The 21,152-nt window shown below is 40.1% G+C and overlaps 1 protein-coding gene across 1 annotated transcript in view; it reads left to right on the top strand.

Annotated features, from left to right (window-relative positions):
* The window catches only part of Prkg1 (protein kinase cGMP-dependent 1), a 1,109,494-nt gene that overhangs the window by 776,642 nt on the left and 311,700 nt on the right, over positions 1-21,152 (top strand). Inside the window, 1 exon segment of the mRNA XM_028895018.2 lies at positions 9,889-9,952. Within this exon segment, the coding sequence (XP_028750851.1) occupies positions 9,889-9,952 (64 nt within the window).

Here is a 21,152-nt window from a genome sequence, read left to right as displayed (position 1 = left end):
ATTGAGTTTGAGGCCAGCCTGTGCTACATGAGACCTGTCTCCTGAATTGAGCAACATAAATAAATCCTGAAATTGATTTCATATGGAATGAAATATTTAAGATATAAAAGCTTATCCAGGTGTGCTGGTATACACCTATCACCTCAACACACAGTAGGCAGAGGCAGGGGGATCTTAAGTTCAAGACCAGGTGCTTGTAACACACCTACATACAGAAACTGTCTCAACAAACATAAACAGCAACAGCAACCAGACATCAGGTACAGGGGCTGGGGATATTGCTCAGTTAGGAAGGAACATTGGTATATAAGCATCGGCACTCACAGTACCCACTTAAAAATCCAGATGCTGCCGTCCACTTCTATAATCTCTATGCTGGGAAGGCAGAGACTGGAGGATCCTTAGGAATTACAGGTCATCTAGTCTAGCTGAATTGGTTAGCTCCAGGTTCAGTTAGAGACCCTGTATCAAAAAATAAGGACAAAGATACCCAACTTTAACTTCTGGTCTCACATATACACACACATACATGTGTATACACACACATACACACACACACTTATGTGAACCTCCCACATTCACACAGACATATATTACACACCTACACAAAGAAAAATTCAGATACAAATAAAATAAAAAAGCCTCAAATATTGTATGTTATTCTGCTTGTAACTACTTGTATGAGAAAACTACATCATCAAATTCCAGAGACAGAGAACAAGATAGTAGTTGCTAGAGGCTGGGAGAAGGGAAGAATGGGGCTATTGTTTAACCACTGTCACTGAACTATATAATTGGAAATATTGAAGATAATCAGCTTTCATTATATATATATACATATATAATCATAGTTTTGAAAAATGCATTAACTTTTTGAAACCTACCCCATGAGTGTTTGAATTAGACCCTCTAATGGCAAAGCTTTGGAAAAATGAACTGAGGACCTTGTATAAGAATCTGCAGAGGGCTGAGGAGACAGCTCAATGGCTGAGGCACATGCCATGCATGCATGAGGACCTGAGTTCCATCCCCTAGAACCCACATGAAGCTGGCATGGTAGCTTAATCCCATAGCTCACACACTGAGATGACGGTCAGAGGAAGGAGAATCCCCAGAAGCTAGCCTGGTGATGGCAATGACTAACTACAAAAAGAAACCTTGTCACAAACAAGGTGGAAGGTCAACACTAGGACTAAGGTTGTCCTCTTTCCTCTACAGGCAAAAGACACAAGAAAAATCTGCAGAATGGGGCACCAGGGAGATGGCTCAGCCATAAAGTTCTTGGTATACATGAATGCAGACCTGAATTGCCTTCCCAGTACCCATGTAAACAAGCCAGTTGTTGCTTCTGTAATCCAAGCAATGGGGAGCTGAAGAGAGATAGATTCATGGACTCACTGGCAAACTTGTCTAACCTAATCTGCAAGGACAAGGTTCAGGAAGAGGCTCTGTCTCAAAAATAAGATGGATAAAAAACTGGCATGCTCTCTCCTGGGAAAGATTATTTGCACACACCCACACCCACCCTACTTCCAATCCCCAGTATTCCTTAGTTGCCTGTAGCTCTTTGTGCAGGGCTGAGGCCTCGTAGGCTCTCCCCTCTCTACTTCAGTATGTCAGTTGTTGTTGTCCTTGTTCAAGCTCATGCTTAGGCAGTCATGCTGGTGAGATTTTTATGGGTGTAGCTTCTGACATTACTAGCAGAGACAATATCACAGCAAACTCCCTGATCCCCTGGCTCTTACAATCTTCCTACCTCTCTTCTGCAATGTTCCCTGAGCCATCGGAATAGGAGGGTTTTTGTTTGTTTGTTTTTAATATATCTGTTATTAGGACTGTGTTCCACAACTGTGCATTTTGATTGGTTGTGGTTTTCTGTAATGTTCTCTGTCTGTTGCAAATAGAACTTTCCTTAATGAGGGGTGATGACTGCACTTATCCATGGGTATAAGGACAAATATTTAGAATGTAATTTAGGAACTCTGCAAAATTATAATCTCAAAATATTTAAAGAAATAGCTTTCAAAAATTAGATCAGGGGTTGGGGATTTAGCTCAGTGGTAGAGCGCTTGCCTAGCAAGTGCAAGGCCCTGGGTTCGGTCCTCAGTTCTGGAAAAAAAAATTAGATCAAAAGTACCCAACATTAACCCCTGGCCTCCACATTCATGTGCACACAAACAGATGCACACATGTACACACACAGGATCATAAACATATGCACAGAAGGCTGTAGAATTTAATTACATTCAAATCAAGTCTGAGGGCTTCTAGTTACATGTATCAGAATTTTAGGAGGTGGTTTTATGAGATTAGTTGTTGGATTGTCATTGTTTTTATAGAAGTAAGTTGGTAGTTACATAAGTGCTTTTAATGTTAAAACAATACATTTATATTCTTTTAGATTATTTCATAACAGCTGTTTTGAGATTGCTTGATCCAGACTTATTTCTGCATTAGAGATTAAAACCTCTGAATTTTGGTGAGCTAGAATGACTTGCCTCTTCATTGCACACATATGACCTGTTGTTAGTAACAGAATGGAAGATGCCCGACTAAAGGGGGTGTTTTAAGGAAGTGTTGTGGGAATATGATTTCTATTTCTTTTTAGTCCTTTAAAATTTCATGAACTCTCATAGCATGATTATGATCTCTTCTGGGTATTTTCCTCCATACGGTGAGAAAGCAATACAATGCGCCTTAGCTAGTTCTTTCTCAACCATGAATCTGGACCCCAAATCTTCCTGAATCACCCCTGAGCTCTCTTTCTGGATCAGCTTGAGCTTTTCCCCAGCTTCTGGCCTATCACTTGTTTACTCTGTGTACTGGCTAAAACACAACCACAGTGTGTTTGGAGGGTGCTCCATGTGGGGACGAAGTTGGTTGTGATGGGAGCCAGAGGGCCATGTGTTGGAGATGGGGCTGGAGAACAGCCTTTTGAAATATATTATTATTAATTCCTTATAGTCTTCCTTGTTTTTCTAAACAGGCTAATGGATTCTTTCCATTCCTTGGTCTCAGGTTTCCTTATTACCAGAAACTTCAGGTAGAAAAGACTCCTCTTAACCATTTGAAAAGCCTAACTTCAGGTGAAAAAGGGTATCTGTGGTCTAACAAAGTTGTTTAGTCTTTGTCAGTGTGACACCACTCAGAGTCACCTGGAAAGACAGACCCTCAGCTGAAGATTGCCCCCACTCTGTTTGTCTCTAGGTATATCTGGAAAGTATTTTCTTGATTAATGATCAATGTGGGAGGGCTCTGCCTCCTATGGGCAGTACGGACCCTGGGCATGTGGTCCTGAATTGTTTACGAAAGCAAGCTGAGCAAGCCAGTGAGCAGCACTCCTTTCCTGGTCTCTGTTTCAGTTCTTTAATTCTATAGGAAGATACTGGCATATAAATAATACTTGTCTATACCGGCAACTTTCTCCTAATGGTTCCCGCTTTCAACCTCAAGGAGCCACCCTTGCTTCCATTCCTGTCTCACAACCCACATCCAGTCTAATTATGTGGTTTCTACTTTCAAAATGTAGCACAGAGGCCGATGACGTCTCAAACCACCCTGCCCCAACCTCCATCATCTGCCATGCCTCAAATTGGCTATTTGGTCTCCCAGTTTCTACCTAAGTCCTTTGGCGTATATTCTCTATAGAGCTCTTTGGAGCATTCTTCAGTATGTAAGTAAAGTAATGTTACTTTGGGTCAAAGTGCTGCCATGACCCCAGATTTTACTGATGTTAAATCCTTACAGTGGTTCATAGGAATCTTTGTGGCATTACCACCTACACTTCTTTATCTATGGCTATTCTACCTTTCCTGCACAGTGAAATTCAGGCACTCTGACCTCTTTGTTGGAGTCTACCAGGCTCTTATAAACACACACACACATACACACACATGCACACGCACATGCACACACACACACACATGCATGCAAATGCACACACAGACACAGGAATATGCAAGGATGCATACTACTAGCCATTAAAATGATGATAACATCCTATGGCAGATAGTTTTTATTGTTTGAAATGAAAGGGAATAAGAGTCAAGAAGGCAAATAACAACTTAAACTCATTATGAAAATAGTTTTAGGGTTGGGGATTTAGCTCAGTGTTAGAGCACTTGCCTAGCAAGCACAAGGCCCTGGGTTCGATCCTCACCTCCAAAAAAAAAAAAAAGAAAAGAAAAAGAAAATAGTTTTAGCTTTGAAGACCACCATGAAAAAGTTGGAAGGAATGCTTGGGCCATGCCTTAGGAACTACTTCTCTATATATAATTGTTGTTCAATATTGTGTAATTAGTATTCTATATCTGTTCCTTTATGGCTGTAATGTAATTATTTGTACTTAGCCTCTTCATTATTAACTTATATACAGTTGATTGTCACAAATAAAATCCTAAAGACTAATTAGGTTTATTGGATGTCTATTATTACAGCTTTTCCAGACTCTTCAGAAATCCAGTGTCATAAAGTAAACAGTAGAGTGGCATACAATAGGAGACTAAAGAGATAGAGTAGCCAAAAGCAGTGTCCTGACATTAACCACCTCTTCTCTGAAAAGAACATTAAAAAATCATTTTAAGATTTATTTTATTTTAATTATGTGTATATACATGCGTCTCTGTGAGGGTCTGTGTAAGAATGAGTGCAGTGCCCACAGAGGCCAGAAGGGGGCATTGGCTCCCCTGGAGCTGGAGTTATAGGTGGGTGTGAACCGCCTGATGTGGGTGCTGGGAACCAAATTCTGGTCCTCTACAAGAACGATGTGTTCTTAACCTCTGAGCCATCTCTCCTGCTCCTGAAAAAAAAAAAAAAAAAAAAAAAAAAAAAAAAAAAAAAAAAAAAAAACCTAATTAACTAATTAATAGAGTCTGGAGAGATGGCTCAGTGGTTAAGATCACTGGCTGTTCTTCCAGAGGATCCAAGTTCAATTCCCAACACCCACGTGGCAGCTCACAACCACTTGTAATTCCAGTTCCAGGGGATCTGATGCCGGCTTCTAGCCTTCAAAGGTACTGCATGTGCTTGGTGCACAGCATGCATCCAGGCAAAATGCCCATATACAGAAGATAAAAATAAATCTTAAAATCCAAATTAAAAAGATATTCTTAGACAATATATAATATTTGTGATATTATTGAGTTAATTTTATTCTGTATAGTAATGATATTAAGGTTGTTTAGGAAGCCTCCCACCCCTGTTTATTGTCTTTCGATTTATTTGAGACAGTGTCTTGCTTTAAAACTTAGGCTGAAATTTTCTATGTAGCCCAGGCTGGCTTCAAACTCAGGATCCGCCTGCCTTCATTTTATGAGATATCTGCTGAAGCATTAGTGAAGAGACTTTTGAAAGATAAAACACAACCTTAAGTATTTATACAGCTATATTTATCTGTAGCTTACTATGCATATATGTAGAGAAATAAAAAGTAATAGTATAAGAATGGTATATGTTAACAAATGATTCTAGTATTGATAACATCAGCAGTTCCTAAACTATTCTTCCTTTTTTACAATTAGCTTGATATTTTCCATAATAAAAAGTTGGAAGATAATTGAAGTCAATCAAATGGTATTAAAATGAGTAATGTTTCTAAATCATTACCTAAAGGAATAGTGAGCTAGGATGCTTTGTTATTTTTTGGTTTTTGGAGACAGGGTCTCACTGGAGGTCTGGATGGCCTGGCACTTACATTTTAGAACAGGCTAGTTCAATTATGGTGATCCTCTTGCCTTAGCCTCTGGTTGTTAGGTGACTGTGTGTCACCACACCCAGAATAAGCTGGCAAAGAATTATTCTGAAAAGCATTTTCTGGTACCCTCCCTGTAGATGACATATTTCAATGAGCTGTAGATGAGCTTCACATTCATCTAAATGGGTACTTTTATGTTTTTATTTCTCCTGATGTTGCATGATGTGACCTTAGACAACCTCTCAAGGTTGGTCACAGTTATCTGGAGAATAGAAGACTATAATGAGCCAATGATAAGGCTGTTGTAAAAATGAAATTTATGTTATCTATAAAACCCTTACCCTAGTGCTTGGCAAATAAAAAGCATTCAAATCTCATCTTCTATCATCTGTCATTACAGATTCCAAGCCTCCGCTTCATTCAATAAGAAAAACAAATAGAAAAGCGCCACACTCAATCACCTCTATTACATTGCATTGAAATGCGGTCTCTTACTCCAAGCCTAGTGCAAGTCCTTAGGAACCATTGGAACACATCTGTAAGAATTACTTGCAATTAACATGCAAATTGTTATAATACATTATTTTAACCATAAAATATTCTTCTCTAGTGGTTAGCATTCTGTCTGGAAGTTTGTTCTAATAATGGTTTGCCGTCAGTGTTTCAAACCAGAAAGCCCTGTCTTGAATTACCATTTTCCAAAATTATTGGAATCTCAGTTGATGTCTTTTAATGCATTTGAGAAAATGCAACTATCTATTTTCTGGGTAGAATTTTAAACTGACTATCCTCAGTTGTTTTGTTTTTGGAGGTCACGCTGCTGGCAGACAGATAATTCTTAGAAAGCAGATTAGTTACATGATAGAACTTATGTGGTGTTTAAGGAACAATAGATCTTTGAATTTTAAAGAACAGAGTGCTTTCAGACTAACTAATGAGCAGGAAATCACTTATTTTTTTTTCTGTTAAATGACTTTTTTCATTTTAAGTCCAGAACTGAATCAGATGTTACTGGCCATTTCTTACATTTTTCGTGCTTGAGTATGGTGTGTGTGTGTATGTGTGTGTGTGTGTGTGTGTGTGTGTGTGTGTGTGTGTGTGTGTGTGTATCTGCTCTTGAAGGGTAGAAAGAGGCTTCAGGCATCCTTTTCTATCACTCTCCACCTCATCCCTTTGAGGCAGGGTTTCTAACTGAACCTGGAACTCATGCCTAGCCTAACTGTCAACCAGCAAGGCACAGCAGTTATTCTTTCTCTTACCCCTGCAGAGGTTCTGGGGTACAGATGTAGGTGCATGGGTACAGAGGTAGGTGCTGGGATACAGATGGGGTTGTTGGGATACAGATGTGTTACTGGGGTACAGATGTAGGTGCTGGGATACAGATGTGGGTGCTAGGATACAGATGTGGGTGCTGGGGTACAGGTATAGGTGCTGGGGTACAGATGTAGGTGCTGGAATACAGGTGTGGGTGCTGGGTACAGATGTAGGTACTGGGGTACAGATGTAGGTACTGGGGTACAGATGTGGGTGCTGGGGTACAGATGTGGGTGCTAGGATACAGATGTGGGTGCTGGGGTACATTGTAGGTGCTGGGATACAGATGTAGATGCTAGGATACAGGTGTGGATGCTGGGGTACAGGTATAGGTGCTGGGGTACAGATGTAGGTGCTGGGGTACAGATGTGGTGCTGGGGTACAGATGTAGATGCTGGGATACAGATGTAGGTGCTGGGGTACAGATGTGAGTGCTGGGGTACATTTGTAGGTACTGGGATCTGAGCTCTGGACCTCAGGCATACACAGCAGGTGTTTATACCTGCCGAACTGTCTGTCTACTCCCACTGTTATTCATTTCTTAATGTTTCGTCTTATAAAGGATTCTTCATTTGTATTAATAAATGCTGCACAGTTGTTTTGTGCTGGGAATAGAACCAGGGCCTTGCGCTGGTTAGATAAGTGCTTTACCACTGAGCTAAGCCTACAGCCCCAGCCCAATGTTTTGAAACATAAAATTATAAAACATAATAAATTAAAAATGCCCTCCTAACCCCAAACTTTTTTTATTTCATTTAATGTTCTGCACAGTTAAAGGAATACTATTTTTTCTCATGGATAATAGCTCTCATGAAAATGTAGCATGCTTTACATAGAGCATATATCTAAATAGAAGTTGTCATATAGAAGTAACAGGAGTTTTTAAGACAGCATCTGATCATAAAACTCAGTTGTAGTGTGTATTTTCCAGAAATACTCAATGTGGTAGAAACACTAATTAATCTAACATCTCAGAAGTTGAAATTGAATTCATCAAAAAAAACAAGGAACCGGTGTGTGTTCCACCCTGCAGAACTCACTGAACCAGCTTTCTCTATCTGAGCTCTGGTTCTCAACCTTCCTGATATGTGACTCTTTAACATATTTTCCATGTCGTGGTGACTCCCAAGCATAAAATTATTTTGTTGTTGCATCATAATTTTAATTTTGCTACTGTTACGAATCATAATGTAAATACCTGATATGCGGGATAACTGGTATGCAACCCCGGAAAAGAATCACAACCCACAGGCTGAGGACCACCATTCTATTGTCTTCTGTCCCTGCCAGCTGTTGAAACTGACTGCCTTCTGGAAATGAAAACCTACCTCGCTCAGACCAGGGCAGCAAGTCTGGCAGAACAGGTGGTCCTGGGTAAATTGCTATGCCTCTGCATAAACCCTGGAAATCCATCATCACGCTTTCTCCTACGTAATGGAAGTTGGAGTGACAAATTAAGAGCAGAAAGTTCATGCTTGTTTCCAAGCTGCAGGCTAAGACTTCTTTCAGTGCATTCCCCTCATCAACCTGAAGTTGTGCTATAAATCAGGTATCAGACATGCGAGTGTACACACCCTCATTTGTAGTTGTTATTCAAGCACTGAAACCTAGCAAATGGGATTTCAGTCCTCAACCCCAGCTGGCATTCTCATTAGACTTTAAGGAAATATGCCATAATGAGTTTTAGTTTATAATTCATTAGTTCACATACAAATGAAGTTTTGGCCGGCTGTGGTGGTGCATGTTGGTAAGGCTAGCATTTGGGAGGCTGAGGCAGGTGAATTGTCATGAGTTCAAGACCAGCCTGCTGAATACAGCAGGAAACCCTGCCTCAGAAAACTGAGCAAATATATATATATATATATATATATATATATATATATATATATATATATATAAATTTTCCCCCGCTTTTACTTTTGATACCATTCAGTAATTTCACTTGCTGCTTCATGGGAAGAAGTGAGTACTGGGTGAGATGAAGGGAACTGACATTTGCATCATAGCCATACGAGTCTTATTTTAGCCTGTCTAATCTGAATACATCTTCTCAAAGCAAAACTCTTATCATCAAAGGAGTTTCTTAAATAAAAGGGTTTATTGAAGCCCACAGATGCTAGCCAGAAAAATTAAGGACCAAGTTGTGGGCCTGTTTCCTGCAATGACCTGGAGCAGGGCAAGCTAGCAGCTCCAAATGCCATCGAGCAGGGGCAGAGTTTAACAAACTTTTTGTTCATTTCGTAGAAGAAATTTGCATTGACCGTGCTGAGAGGGCAGGATAGCCCAGAGCTTGGATAGGAAGGGTTGAGAGGATAGTCTACAAGGACCAGCAATGGTGCATCATAGACTGGTTTGTTTGGATTAATAGCCTGCCAAGTTTACATAGAAACATGAGACTGAGGATTATAGTATTTGATCCTGAGGAGACTTAAAGCTTTAGCAGTTATTCCAATATAAAATGGTCTTATTCTTTGGGTATATAGCTGTGCCCACTCCTTGCATTTCATCTCTTCTTTTCCTGCCCTTTAGCCATTTGTCATAAAGTGTCCATGACCTCTAAGGAACAAAAGAGATGGTTTATTCTGGGGCCAAATATGAGTGACCATGGATGGCCCAAGAATGCAGATTTGGGTTTCCCCAAATATCATGTTCTAATGAATTAGCAATTTTGTTACTTTTGGTGATGGGCACATCAGGTAGGTGGATTAGGACACATATCTTCTCCTTTCTAGACATCAAACACATTTCGATGACTTTAAGTTCTGCGATCATCATCTGTAGATTCTTAATCAAGAAATGCGTTTGCATTTTCCATGCAGACATATTTGTTAAATCAAGCTGCCGTGCAGGTGTTCACCATCACTCTCTGCTTTGTTTTCCAGCGTTCCCACATTCCAGAGCCTTCCTGACGAAATCCTCAGCAAGCTGGCCGATGTCCTCGAGGAGGTAATTGTTTTGATCCTTTGAACATCTTGAGATGGAACCCAGACTTGGGGCCAGGCTGGGCTGCTTTCTTTCACAGCTCTGGGATGACACGAGCAAAACTGCTGAGAGACCTTGTCCATTTGTCCCAAGCTCTGGGATGAGCTGTAGATTTGACTTCAAATCAAAAGCAGCTTAATACACCCAGCATTCATACACAATTAGACACAGGTGTGTCAGTTATGGGGGAGAAAACATTTCATTGTGGTAAATATGTTATTTTCATGTCTATAAATGACACACTGAGTAATTGTACTTGTCATCTTGATATTCACAAGTTTACAAAAAGAAATCGTAGTTGAGTCCATATATTCTAAGCATGTGTGTATTTTGCATATATAATTTCATGCCTGAATGTGGAATGCCACGGGCTTTTCATTGAACCCATGGTGTTGAGGAAGATGAGAAACAGTGGGCACGAGGCTCCTTATACCCCAAAGAGACCCTGCTTAGAGAGGAAATGAACTTCTTCCAATCCCACAGAAGCTTGGCACTGAATTGAAAGCACCCTGTTCCCTCACTGAATGCAGGAGCTCCGACTAGGTGCTCTTCCTGCACAACTGAGTTCTTTCTACAGAAAGAAGTAGAAGCACCCAGGTGCTTCTGGGTCTTTATTGACTGTGGAGAAAATAATTTCAGGAGGAACCATGTACAATAGCAAATACCTATAATCCTAACAGAGGCAGAGACCAGAAAAGCAGTAGTTCAAAGCCATTCTTGGCTACATAGTGAGTTCCAGGCTAGACTGTGGTACATAAGACCCTGTCTTTAAAAACCATAAAGAATAAAAGAGAAAGAAAGGAGGAGATGTGTGTGGGGGGTCCTCTTTCCTTCTTGGCTTGTCAGCCATCAGTCCAAGAGGGTGACAGAAAGCTTTGTTCAGGGCCCATGAGCATGAACAGAGGGGAGCCTCAGGGAGGCAGACTTCAGTGAATCAGCTCAATTTTATTCCAGAGTATAATGAATATATAGGATTGGGAGGCTTGCGGACAAACCCTACTTCACATTCAATGGCAGGCTTCTATCACGGGGCTTGGTATGTGGCAGTAGGGTCCTGTAGCAGAGCTCCTAGCAAGTCTTCTCAGCAGGAATCTGTGCCGAGGGTCAAGCTAAGGAAGAATAAGGCATCTGGTTTAGAGACAGCTTTTAGGTCAGTCCTCCAGGCCCAGGGGCATTCTCCAGATAAGGGCAGTAGAGAGCAGGAAGCTTTGATCAAGATGGGGGAATTTCCATATTAACCAAGCTTAGAGAGAGCTGCCAGGCTATGGCAGACTGCGACCTCTAACCAGCCAACAATGTATTCCAACAGAGAGGAAAGGAGAGAAAAGGAGGAGAATAGCATACATCCAAGGCAAGGCAAAGCAAGGGGGCATGTTTAGCCTTTGGGGGCTTTGGATTGCATTTTTCAAAGGATATAATCTATAGCTAAATATAAAAAGTTATGTAATAATGTTTTGATATGCTTATTTTATCTGGATAATTTCTTTCATAAAAAAGATTATATGGTGGCTTGTGAGTGTGTTATACAAGTTTAAGATGAGAAAGAATTGATTAAATAAAAACATTAAGTCACAAGAGGTCAAAAGAATTCTTACTACAAACACAGGCAAAAAGAGGTGAAGACATAAGTTTAGACAATAAATATGCTCCTTAACCTTGTTTGTGAAATTTTCTCAGAAAAATACAGATTGATAGATGAGAAAAAAAAAGCAAGGTTAAACTCAAAGGCCACATTTGTTTTGGACATGGCTTATAAGCTGCTTTAATATTCTGAAGCATTTCTGAAAAAAGAATAACCTACATGCAGACAATCTTGACCGTACTTTTTGTTAGTTGTATTAAAACTCTTGATTTCCAGCTAGCAAACTATGTCATCCAGGGACATGATGAGCTCTTTACCTTTCTCGTGTCTCTTTAATTCTTCCTCCCTTTCCCTCCTATCTTAGTTTTAGTGGCTGACATTGTTCTCTGAAGGTAGTGGGCATATATGTCTTGTTTCAAGTTGTAAAGATAAGAAATCTGTTATTTTGTTGAGGAAGCATAGATACATTGGTGGGAATCCTGGAACAGCACCAGTGGAGGCAAATCTGACCACTAAAGTAGGATATCATAGCTCAAGTAGGAAATATGGGGGAAGATGGTTTAAATCACTCTCTGGAAACAAGAATACATGCAAAATGCTGGGATGGAGCTCAGTTACAGACCACTTGCCAAACAGGATGAAAGTCCTGGCACTCTCTGTCCTGCACAGATGAAAACCAAATTCCTGACTGGGTGTGATATTGCCTATTCCAGCACTGAGAAGTATAAACAGGAAAATTATGAATTTGAAAACAGTCTAGGAATAGTAAACTCAAGGCTGTCCAAGGCTACATTGTCCAACTGCATATCAACAAATAAAAACTAAAGGATAAGAAGAATAAAGGTGAAGAGGAAGGAGAGAAGGAGAGAAGAAATGAATTGAAGAATTTGGAAGATTATTCAGCAGCCCAAGGGAAACCTGTGCTGTGGGATAATTCTGTTGTACACTGGTTTAATAAAACATTGATTGGCCAGTAGCCAGGCAAGAAGTATAGGTGGAGCGAGCAGACTAAAGGAATTCTGGGAAGAAGAAGAACAGAGTCAGGAGTTGCCAGCCAGACTCAGAGGAAGCAAGATGTGAAGGCAGAACTGAAAAAAGATACCAAGCCACATGGCTAAATATAGAGAAGAATTATGGGTTAATTTAAGACTAAGAGCTCACCAGTAATAAGCCTGAGCAAATGGCCAAGCAGTTATAATTAATATTAAGCCTCTGTGTGATTGTTTTATAAAAGGCTGGAGGACTGTGGGTGAGAGATTTGTCCTGACCATGGGCCAGGTGGGACACAGAAAAACTTCCGACTACAAACTTGAGACACAAACAATATAGTTAAGGGAAACATTGCATCACAGGTTGTTTGTTTGGGTTTTTGGTTATTCAGTTAATCTTCATTGATTATCCCCCATAAGCCTTGAAATATAACACTTATTAAAAGGCATGGCCAGTTCTTCATAGAGTTTACTTTGTAGGAAGGGAGATCCCTAATAATCAATCATGCTGCTGGAGGGCTTCTCTCCAGCTTCCACCAAGCCCCACAGTCCCACAATCCACATATAAAATAATCACTCAGATGCTTATAATACTTATAAACTGTATGGCCGTGGCAGGCTTCTTGCTAACTGTTCTTTTATCTTAAATTAACCCATTTTTATAAATCTATACCTTGCCATGTGGCTGGTGGCTTACCGGCGTCTTTACATGTTGCTTGTCCTGGTGGTAGCTGCAGTGTCTCTCTCTCTCCTTGTTCCTGTTTCCCCAATTCTCCTCTCTCCTTGTCCCACCTATACTTCCTGCCTGGTCACTGGCCATCAGTGTTTTATTTATATAGAGTGATATCCACAGCACAATCAGTTATTCAGGCTATTAGACTGAGACGGAAGCCATTGGATTGCTTTAATCTGATCAATACAATTATTTGACTTACCCTTTTAACACAGTTCCTATAGCTGCCAGGTTGAGCAAAGATAGAGGAGTATTGGGGATGGTGGTAGAAGAAATGATGGTAGGTTTACTGACTGTCATAGAGGAGATTGAGAAAAAAATGGCAGATACTGATGGACTTTGAGAGAAAAACTCAGAAACTTTACTGTTGTACTACATGGTGGAGGAAAACAAAGAAATTGAGGATAGCACTAAGGCTACTGACATGAATATAGGGCAAGGGGAGTTAGTACTAATGGGAATGGAGAGGGTTACATTGGAGTGAAGAGACAAGGAGCTGAAGGAAGAAGGATGTGGGGAAATAGAACTCTTGGGGCCCTTGGCAGATAGATGGCTTGGAGAAGTCTTTGGCAAGGAGTTGTTGGTTGTCTGAGTGTTATCCTGAGGGACCAAATGTGGGTAAAGACTAGGCAGTGTGTGGAAGCTGATAGTAGCTCAACATTACTATGATAGCATGAATGAATTTGTGTGCCGAGGAAAAACCTCAAACAAATAAACAAAAATAAAGATGACCAAATGTCATTTATATATGTTAAAGTATAAGAATATAAAATACTTGGCTTAGTAATTATAAGCAAAATGTTACTAATCAGATACATATGAGTTGTTTCCTGTATATAAGGGGTCGGGGGAGAGATCTATGCAGGAAAAAAAGGAAAATGAATAAATAGGAGGGCATAGAGCAAAGCTCTGATTGATTTTTAAGAGTTCAACTCACAGAAACCGAGCAAATGGGGACCAGTGGAATCTTTGAAAATGTCAGAAGCATTTTTTGCCTTAAAATTGAGAAGTGGATCAAGGAAAAGTTCATAGAACTAGTTTTTGAATTTCGTTTAAATAACAAGGATAAGCCGGGAGGTGGTGGCGCATGCCTTTAATCCCAGCACTCAGGAGGCGGAGGCAGGCGGATCTCTGTGAGTTTGAGGCCGGCCTGGGCTACCAAGTGAGTTCCAGGAAAGGCACAAAGCTACACGGAGAAACCCTGTCTCGAAAAACCAAATAATAATAATAATAATAATAATAATAATAATAATAAAAATAAATAAATAACAAGGATAGAAATAGAGAAGGTTAGATGGACAGGGAAAATGGAGCTGGTGGGAGCCCAGGAAATACTGTGGCGTGGGAAACAGGATGTCTCACAAGAGGGTAGGCTTTTCAGGGGAGGCATGGCATCTCCGTACATATATAGGTGAATGAGCTGATACAGTGGCTGGAGCTATGTAAATCCTGACCGAATGTTTTGTTTCCTAGGTGATATAGAAAACAAGAACATAAACAGAATGGCGGTGGGGTAGACATATGAATGGCTTAAGGAAATAGATGATGAGAGAAAAGGGAAGTTTAGAAATATGATGAGATTACCAGGTACCATTAAGGTCCAACTTGATGCATGGAATTTCTTATCTAAATTAAACAGCATTAAAAAGATTAATTACTTAATTTAGAGATGAGGTTTTGCTTTATAGCCCAGGCTGATCTTGAACTCAGTATCTTTCTGCCTCAGTCTCCAAAGTTCTGGGATTACAGGTATGCACTATTAGGCTTGATTTGAGGGGGTTTTTTCCCCTGGGATTATAGGTGTGCGCTATTGGGCTTGGGTTGAGGGTTTTTTCCTCCACTTTTTTCTTTTACCTGGATTCAGGTTCGATAGGCAGATAACTGGACTTCACCAGGACTGTTATTTTTCCAAGAGAAGATGACTGATTGAAGGAACAGGTACTTGAAGGCACATGCAAGAATGATCAGAATGTTTGATTATGGAATTTGGACAAGGCCAGGCCAGTGAGAAGTCACCAGATCAGAGGACTTTAGTTTTATGAGTTGAGGAATTTTTGGAGTTAGATTGTAAGAGTGGCTGAACATGATAGGAATTAAAAGTATTTTTGTCTCTAGGTAGAGCCTATACTGGTGAATCTGTGGTCCATTCATAAATTCTTAGTTTGAGGTTTATTGAAGTAAGCTGTCGTATGATTTATTGATCTCTTTCATGTGTGACCACAAAGTGAACCAGAGCATGGCTGCATTTGACTTCTGTGCTCAAATATAAAAGAAATTCATCACAAGAAGACTGGATGTATTTCTCTCTGAATGTGCCGACCTGTAACCTCTGTAAATGGAAAACTGCTTTTTCCAGGGGGCCTTTCAGCTTCTGCCTGTCTTTGTAGAATACAGTGAAGAACTCTCTGATGAATATGCACATACACACACATGTAGGGGTATACATGTGTGGGGTATGTGTCTGTTTTCAAAGAAATCAAACTGAAACACAAATTAATTGGGCCCAAATCAACCTCTTCATAAAGCAAAACAAAACTAAGAGTCCATGAAATCCTTTCATCATTTTCTTTCTTCTCCACAGCTGTGAAATATTTGTGCTGTCTTATGTAACAATAGCCATAATGCTCCAATGCAGACTACAAAATATTTTAGTGTTTTGTGCTGTATTTTCTTTTTCTTTCTTTTATTATATGTGTGTGTGTGCATTCTATGCACCAGTTTTTGTAAGGTGTATGCATAAATGTCCATGTGTACAGGTGCATGTGTGGAGGCCAGAGATAAACACTGGGGGTCTCCCATTGCTCCCCACTTAGGTTTTTTTTTTTTTTTGAGACACAGTCTCTCACAGAACTGGAAGCCAATTGATTCAGCTATGCTTGCTGGACACTGAGCTCCAGGGATCCTCCCGTGTCCACAACCCCAGCACTGGAACTAGAGGTGTGTGCTGCTATACCTGTCTTTCCTCTGGGGTCCTCAGATCTGGACTCTGGCCCTTATGCTTCCAGAGCAGGCACTTTATGTCTGAGCCATCTCTCCAGTCTGGAAGTCACATTTTCCAATCAGATGTTTTAGTGTATGTTTGGATGGCATAACCACAGAGCAGTGTGTATCGAGAACAAATACAAATGCGAGCAGGTGATTTAGTCCCAACCATTTATTTTTAGGACATAAATATGAAGTAAGTGTACCAAATACAAAGTAGATATCTAAATATGCTACCCACTGCAGACAAAATGCTTAACTCAAGTCGAATAAACAAGAACAATTAGAAGTTTTATTGGAATAACCAATCAGGTAAAGTGAAACAAATCTGGAAGAACAAAGGCAATAGCAACATCACTTAACAGCACTTAGAATGTGCTCACATGATAATTAAACTTCTACCTAGAAGCCGAAAGAATCCCAAATTATTTCATAAGAAGTATCATTATAGCCAACAAGTAAGTTTCCAGCTTTGCTTATTGGACAGATATTTGTGGAACACCCGCTATGTGCCAGGAATTGCTCTAGGCCTTAGGAGATCCAGGATCTCTCTCCTACAACATATGTTCTAGTGGAGGATATAGATAAGGAAGGCAGGCAAATCCCATCAAATGATAAGCCCACTGAAGTTATTGTTGAGAAAACAACTTTAGACACGCATAGCGGTCCAGATGCTGTTCGCCTTGATAAACCCTGAGTCCAAACTTAAAACATGTACAGATGCAGCTTTAGGTCAAACTTAATTCAATTAGACATTAGGAAAGGAAAGTAGGATTTAAACCAAGGTCTAATGAAAGATAGTAGGGCTGCCCTGGAGAGAGGGAAGAACAGATGCATGGTCTTAGTGTAGATATGAGTTTACTGTTCTAACTGGGGGAAAAATTGTGAGAGAAGGCTTCTGAGAATTTAATATGATCATGTCACAGTGGGTATATAACTGAAATTTCAGAGCAAAAGGCTGACTGAAGGAGTCTCAACAGGCTAGTCCCAATATCCCAGCTAAAGAGATGGATAATTGTGCAAAGCAGAGAAAGAAAATGTAATAATTTGGGAAGAACATTGGGAAGAACAGATAAAAGGGGTCTGATGATGTTAACTTCATTTTCGGAGTACTGACATGGAGTTTTAGGCTTAAGTAGAAAAAGACCTAGGCCATCGGTCAAAAGATGTGCATAATTAAGCACTCATGGCCAAGGCATGGTTGATCGTTGTCTTAATTCTGGTTCTGCATGGTGGTTTCAAGAAGTCCTGATTGCTTAAGGGCAAGAGCAGGCTCTCAGATGATTACCCATGTTTCAGGGTGCAGTCTCTCATTCACAGATTCTTGTCTCTATGGGTGCAGGAGGTCTGTCCCATCAAGTGCTGCTCATCCAAACTGAATACAGGTTTAGGACAATGACCTCAGGGGACTCTGTAAAAAACTTCCCGTAGAGTGTTTCAGTTATGTCTTGTGTAGTGAAACTAGAAGGGAAGCAAGGTAGATAAAGCCCCGCCTCCTCAGTTGTCAATGGACCCTCCTGGAGTGAGTGATATCCTATGTGCAGAGGTAAGCAGGAGGACTCATAGTGGGCAAAGGATGCATAAGGAAGGCAGAGGCACCAGGCTCTCGTGTTCGTAGTTACCTTACTAAGTGTCCATTGTAGTTGTGTGCATGGTGATAAGGTGTTTGCTTTCACTCTTAGCACAGAGGGAAACATTATGCACTGTCACTAATAAAGTGTTATCACCTGGTTATTTATTTATTCTGAGATAGGGTCTCTTGTAGGCCCAAGGCAGCTTGAAACTTCTGATTCGCCTGCCTCCACTTCTAGAGTCCTGGAATGATACCACCATGTACTTTGGATGCAGTACTGAGGTTAGCATGCAGGTCCTCCTGTATAAACCAACACCCTAACTACTGAGCTACACACCAGTCTCTGGGTAATATCCTAATCATTTCTTTGTAGGATTTATGAGAAGAATCAATTATAGAAGATCACTCCAATTAAAAGCCTACTGCAAAATAACCAGCTGTGGTTGGGTGATATGTTTATGAGTTTTCTTTCATATCAGCTACTTTATTCTCTATATTCTTTACTAGAAAAAATTAAGCATAGACAATAGTAATAGGAACTTAAAGAATATGGAATAGAGGGGTGAACATAAAGGTACTGGAATGATTTAGAGGAGTACATGTGATAAGAAACGAATAAAATTTAGGAATTTTTGTTCTATAATGGGAAAGAAAGATGTATGAGTAGAAAGGGGATAGATCCAACAGAACCACACGATGGTTTGTAGGGGTTGTACTGGACACAGGAATTCTGTGAAGGAAAACTATATTATCTCATTAAAGGGATAATTATTCACCCTATGCCATCAGCATGGCTTAAGATGAACTTGCCTTTCTAGGGTGGTCCCTCTCTCTGAGGGGTGGTCCCTCTCCCTGAGGGGTGGTCCCTCTCCCTGAGGGGTGGTCCCTTAGTAAAGTCATTGACCTAATCAACTGCATTAACTCTTTCATGTTCTGGGTAATCTGGAATGCTGGACCTATGTTTAGGTCAGAGGAATAGCTTCCCTTGATGGGCATGAACAAAGCAGGCTCTATGACAATTATATTCTCAGCAATGGAGCTGTAGATGATTAGATAACTTGACAAAAGCCAGGTTTCATGGGAAATTTTAAACTGGAGCACCAAATTAGGTCAACAAATTCACATTTTACCACCAGATATAGCTATTTTTCTTATTGTAGAAGTGTATGCTGGGTTCAGATCTCCTGATTTTTAGCAGGAAAATAAAGCAGATCAGAATTACTTTGTATCTGTATTAATGCCCCTTTTCACGTCCATTTTTTCTTTTCAAACATTTGATTAGATTTTCTTAGAACAAAAGACCTTTATTTCAAGAACATTTTAGAGACTCTGTATTGTTGAGTCTGTACCTTTTCCTAAGACTGTTAGGAACATTTGAACCTAAATAACAGATTGTTCTAATTTGTGTCCTGGGTAGTGCAATTATTTATGTTTTCATGTATTGTATATTCATGTGACTACTGCACTGACAAGCTCTCAGACACATACTGCTCATGTCTTGGATTATTAAAAGGGACATTATGAGAAATAAGAAGAGGCAAAAGAAAAGACTGATGAAGGAAAAGTGAAGATTATTCAGTTTACCATGGCTTGATTGTCTGTTAGGTGGCTCCCCTGTGATTATTCAGTCCAGAGATGCTCTTGGAAGGAGGGTTCTAATAGAAGCACACTTCCTGGTTGTTAACTTAAGCTTATCACAGACCTAGGGTCTGGTGTTTTTACTATGTGATTTCTTGCCTGGACATCTTTGCAGAATCCATTGCGTTCTCTAGGGCTGTGAATCATCCAGGGAAGCATTCTGCCTTTGTTGATAATTGAAGGGCTACAAATCCTTCTCTTTTTATCTCTCGTGTTTTTAGATTTATTTTTATCCTATTTTTATGTGTGTGCAAGCATGTCTGTATGTGTACCATGTGCATGAACATGTCATGGAGGCCAGAAAGGGGGTGGGGAGTCATATCCCCTGAAGCTGGAGTTAGGGTTTGTTGTGAGATGCGACGTGCATGCTAGGAACCAAACCTGGTCTTCTGGAAGAGCAGCAACTGATCTTAACTGCTGAGCCATCTCTCCAGCTCTCAGATGTCTTGTCTTTTATCATTCTAAACTGTCTTGAGTTCTTCCAGAAAGGAACTGATCAACTAGACAGGGACAGGGACATTATGAGTTCTCTTTGAAATCTCTTGTTTATAACTAACTAGCATAAATAACTAACATTTTCTTCCTTTTTAAAAGCTTTGGTTCTTGCTAGTTAAAGCCAAGCTGGAGGAAGTTCAGAGAGCCTGCTCTTTCTCAATGACTTTGGCCGATAGTACTTTGAAAAAATATGCTTTAGCAGCCTCTGATTTCCTCTGTGTTTTCTGTTTTATGAAGCAGACCATTGATATTGAAATGGAAAGAAGTAGAAGGTAGGTGTGTGTGCGTGTGTGTGTGTGTGTGTGTGTGTGTGTGTGTGTGTGTGCGCGAATCTTCAGTTTGTATCACCCATTTCTTATATAAAGAAATAAATATAGAATGGGAGAAATATGCAACTCATTGGTATGATAAGGGACTGGGTTTCAGATTATAGTGATGTCTGTACAACATTTGGACAGACTAAAAGCCACCCAACTGTACACCTTAAATGGGATAAATTTTATGATTGGAGTTCATATCAATTAAACCATTTAATGGATAGAATTTTATTCCAATTGTGATAACTCCAGTCAAAGAAAGACTTGGTCTTCCTTGGGGATGTACTGGGGGGTCACATTTGTGTTAGCTACATTGCCACTGGGATGGTTAAGAGTAGTTCAGAATGTTCAAGTATTAACAGAAGTCCCATGTTCTGGAGAAATGCCAGGGAGAAGAGATTTTTGTTGGGAAGTTGTAGATACTTGTACATTGCCTTGATGCTTGAACCATTGTGATATTTCAGCACCTGTCTGACATTTTGTGTGTTCTAGTCTGAACAAAGGTCTTCGTGGTTCTAAGTCTAGGTTTTAAATATCATTATATAGAAGAGACAAACACTTCCCTGTTCCTTTTCATAGATCTCTGCTCTGAAGAAGCTTTGTCCCTCAGTTTAAAAAATGTTTTAAAGCAAGACCTGGATTTCTATTATTTTTTACTGGGTACTGTAAGCAGTTGATTAAAAAGGAAACAAACAAAAAACATGAATAATTTCCACACATTGGTGTTCACTTTGCACCAGGTGAAGAGCACCTGTTCGATTCTACGCCACGTAAATGCTCTCTTATTCTATTTTCAGTTTACACGTGGGGGACTGAAGCTAAAACGGCGCAGCTGCATAAATGGGAGCGACTGTG

Source organism: Peromyscus leucopus, chromosome 1, assembly GCF_004664715.2.
Source record: "Peromyscus leucopus breed LL Stock chromosome 1, UCI_PerLeu_2.1, whole genome shotgun sequence".
NCBI classification, from domain to species: domain Eukaryota; kingdom Metazoa; phylum Chordata; class Mammalia; order Rodentia; family Cricetidae; genus Peromyscus; species Peromyscus leucopus.
This window is presented reverse-complemented; position numbering and strand designations above follow the sequence as displayed.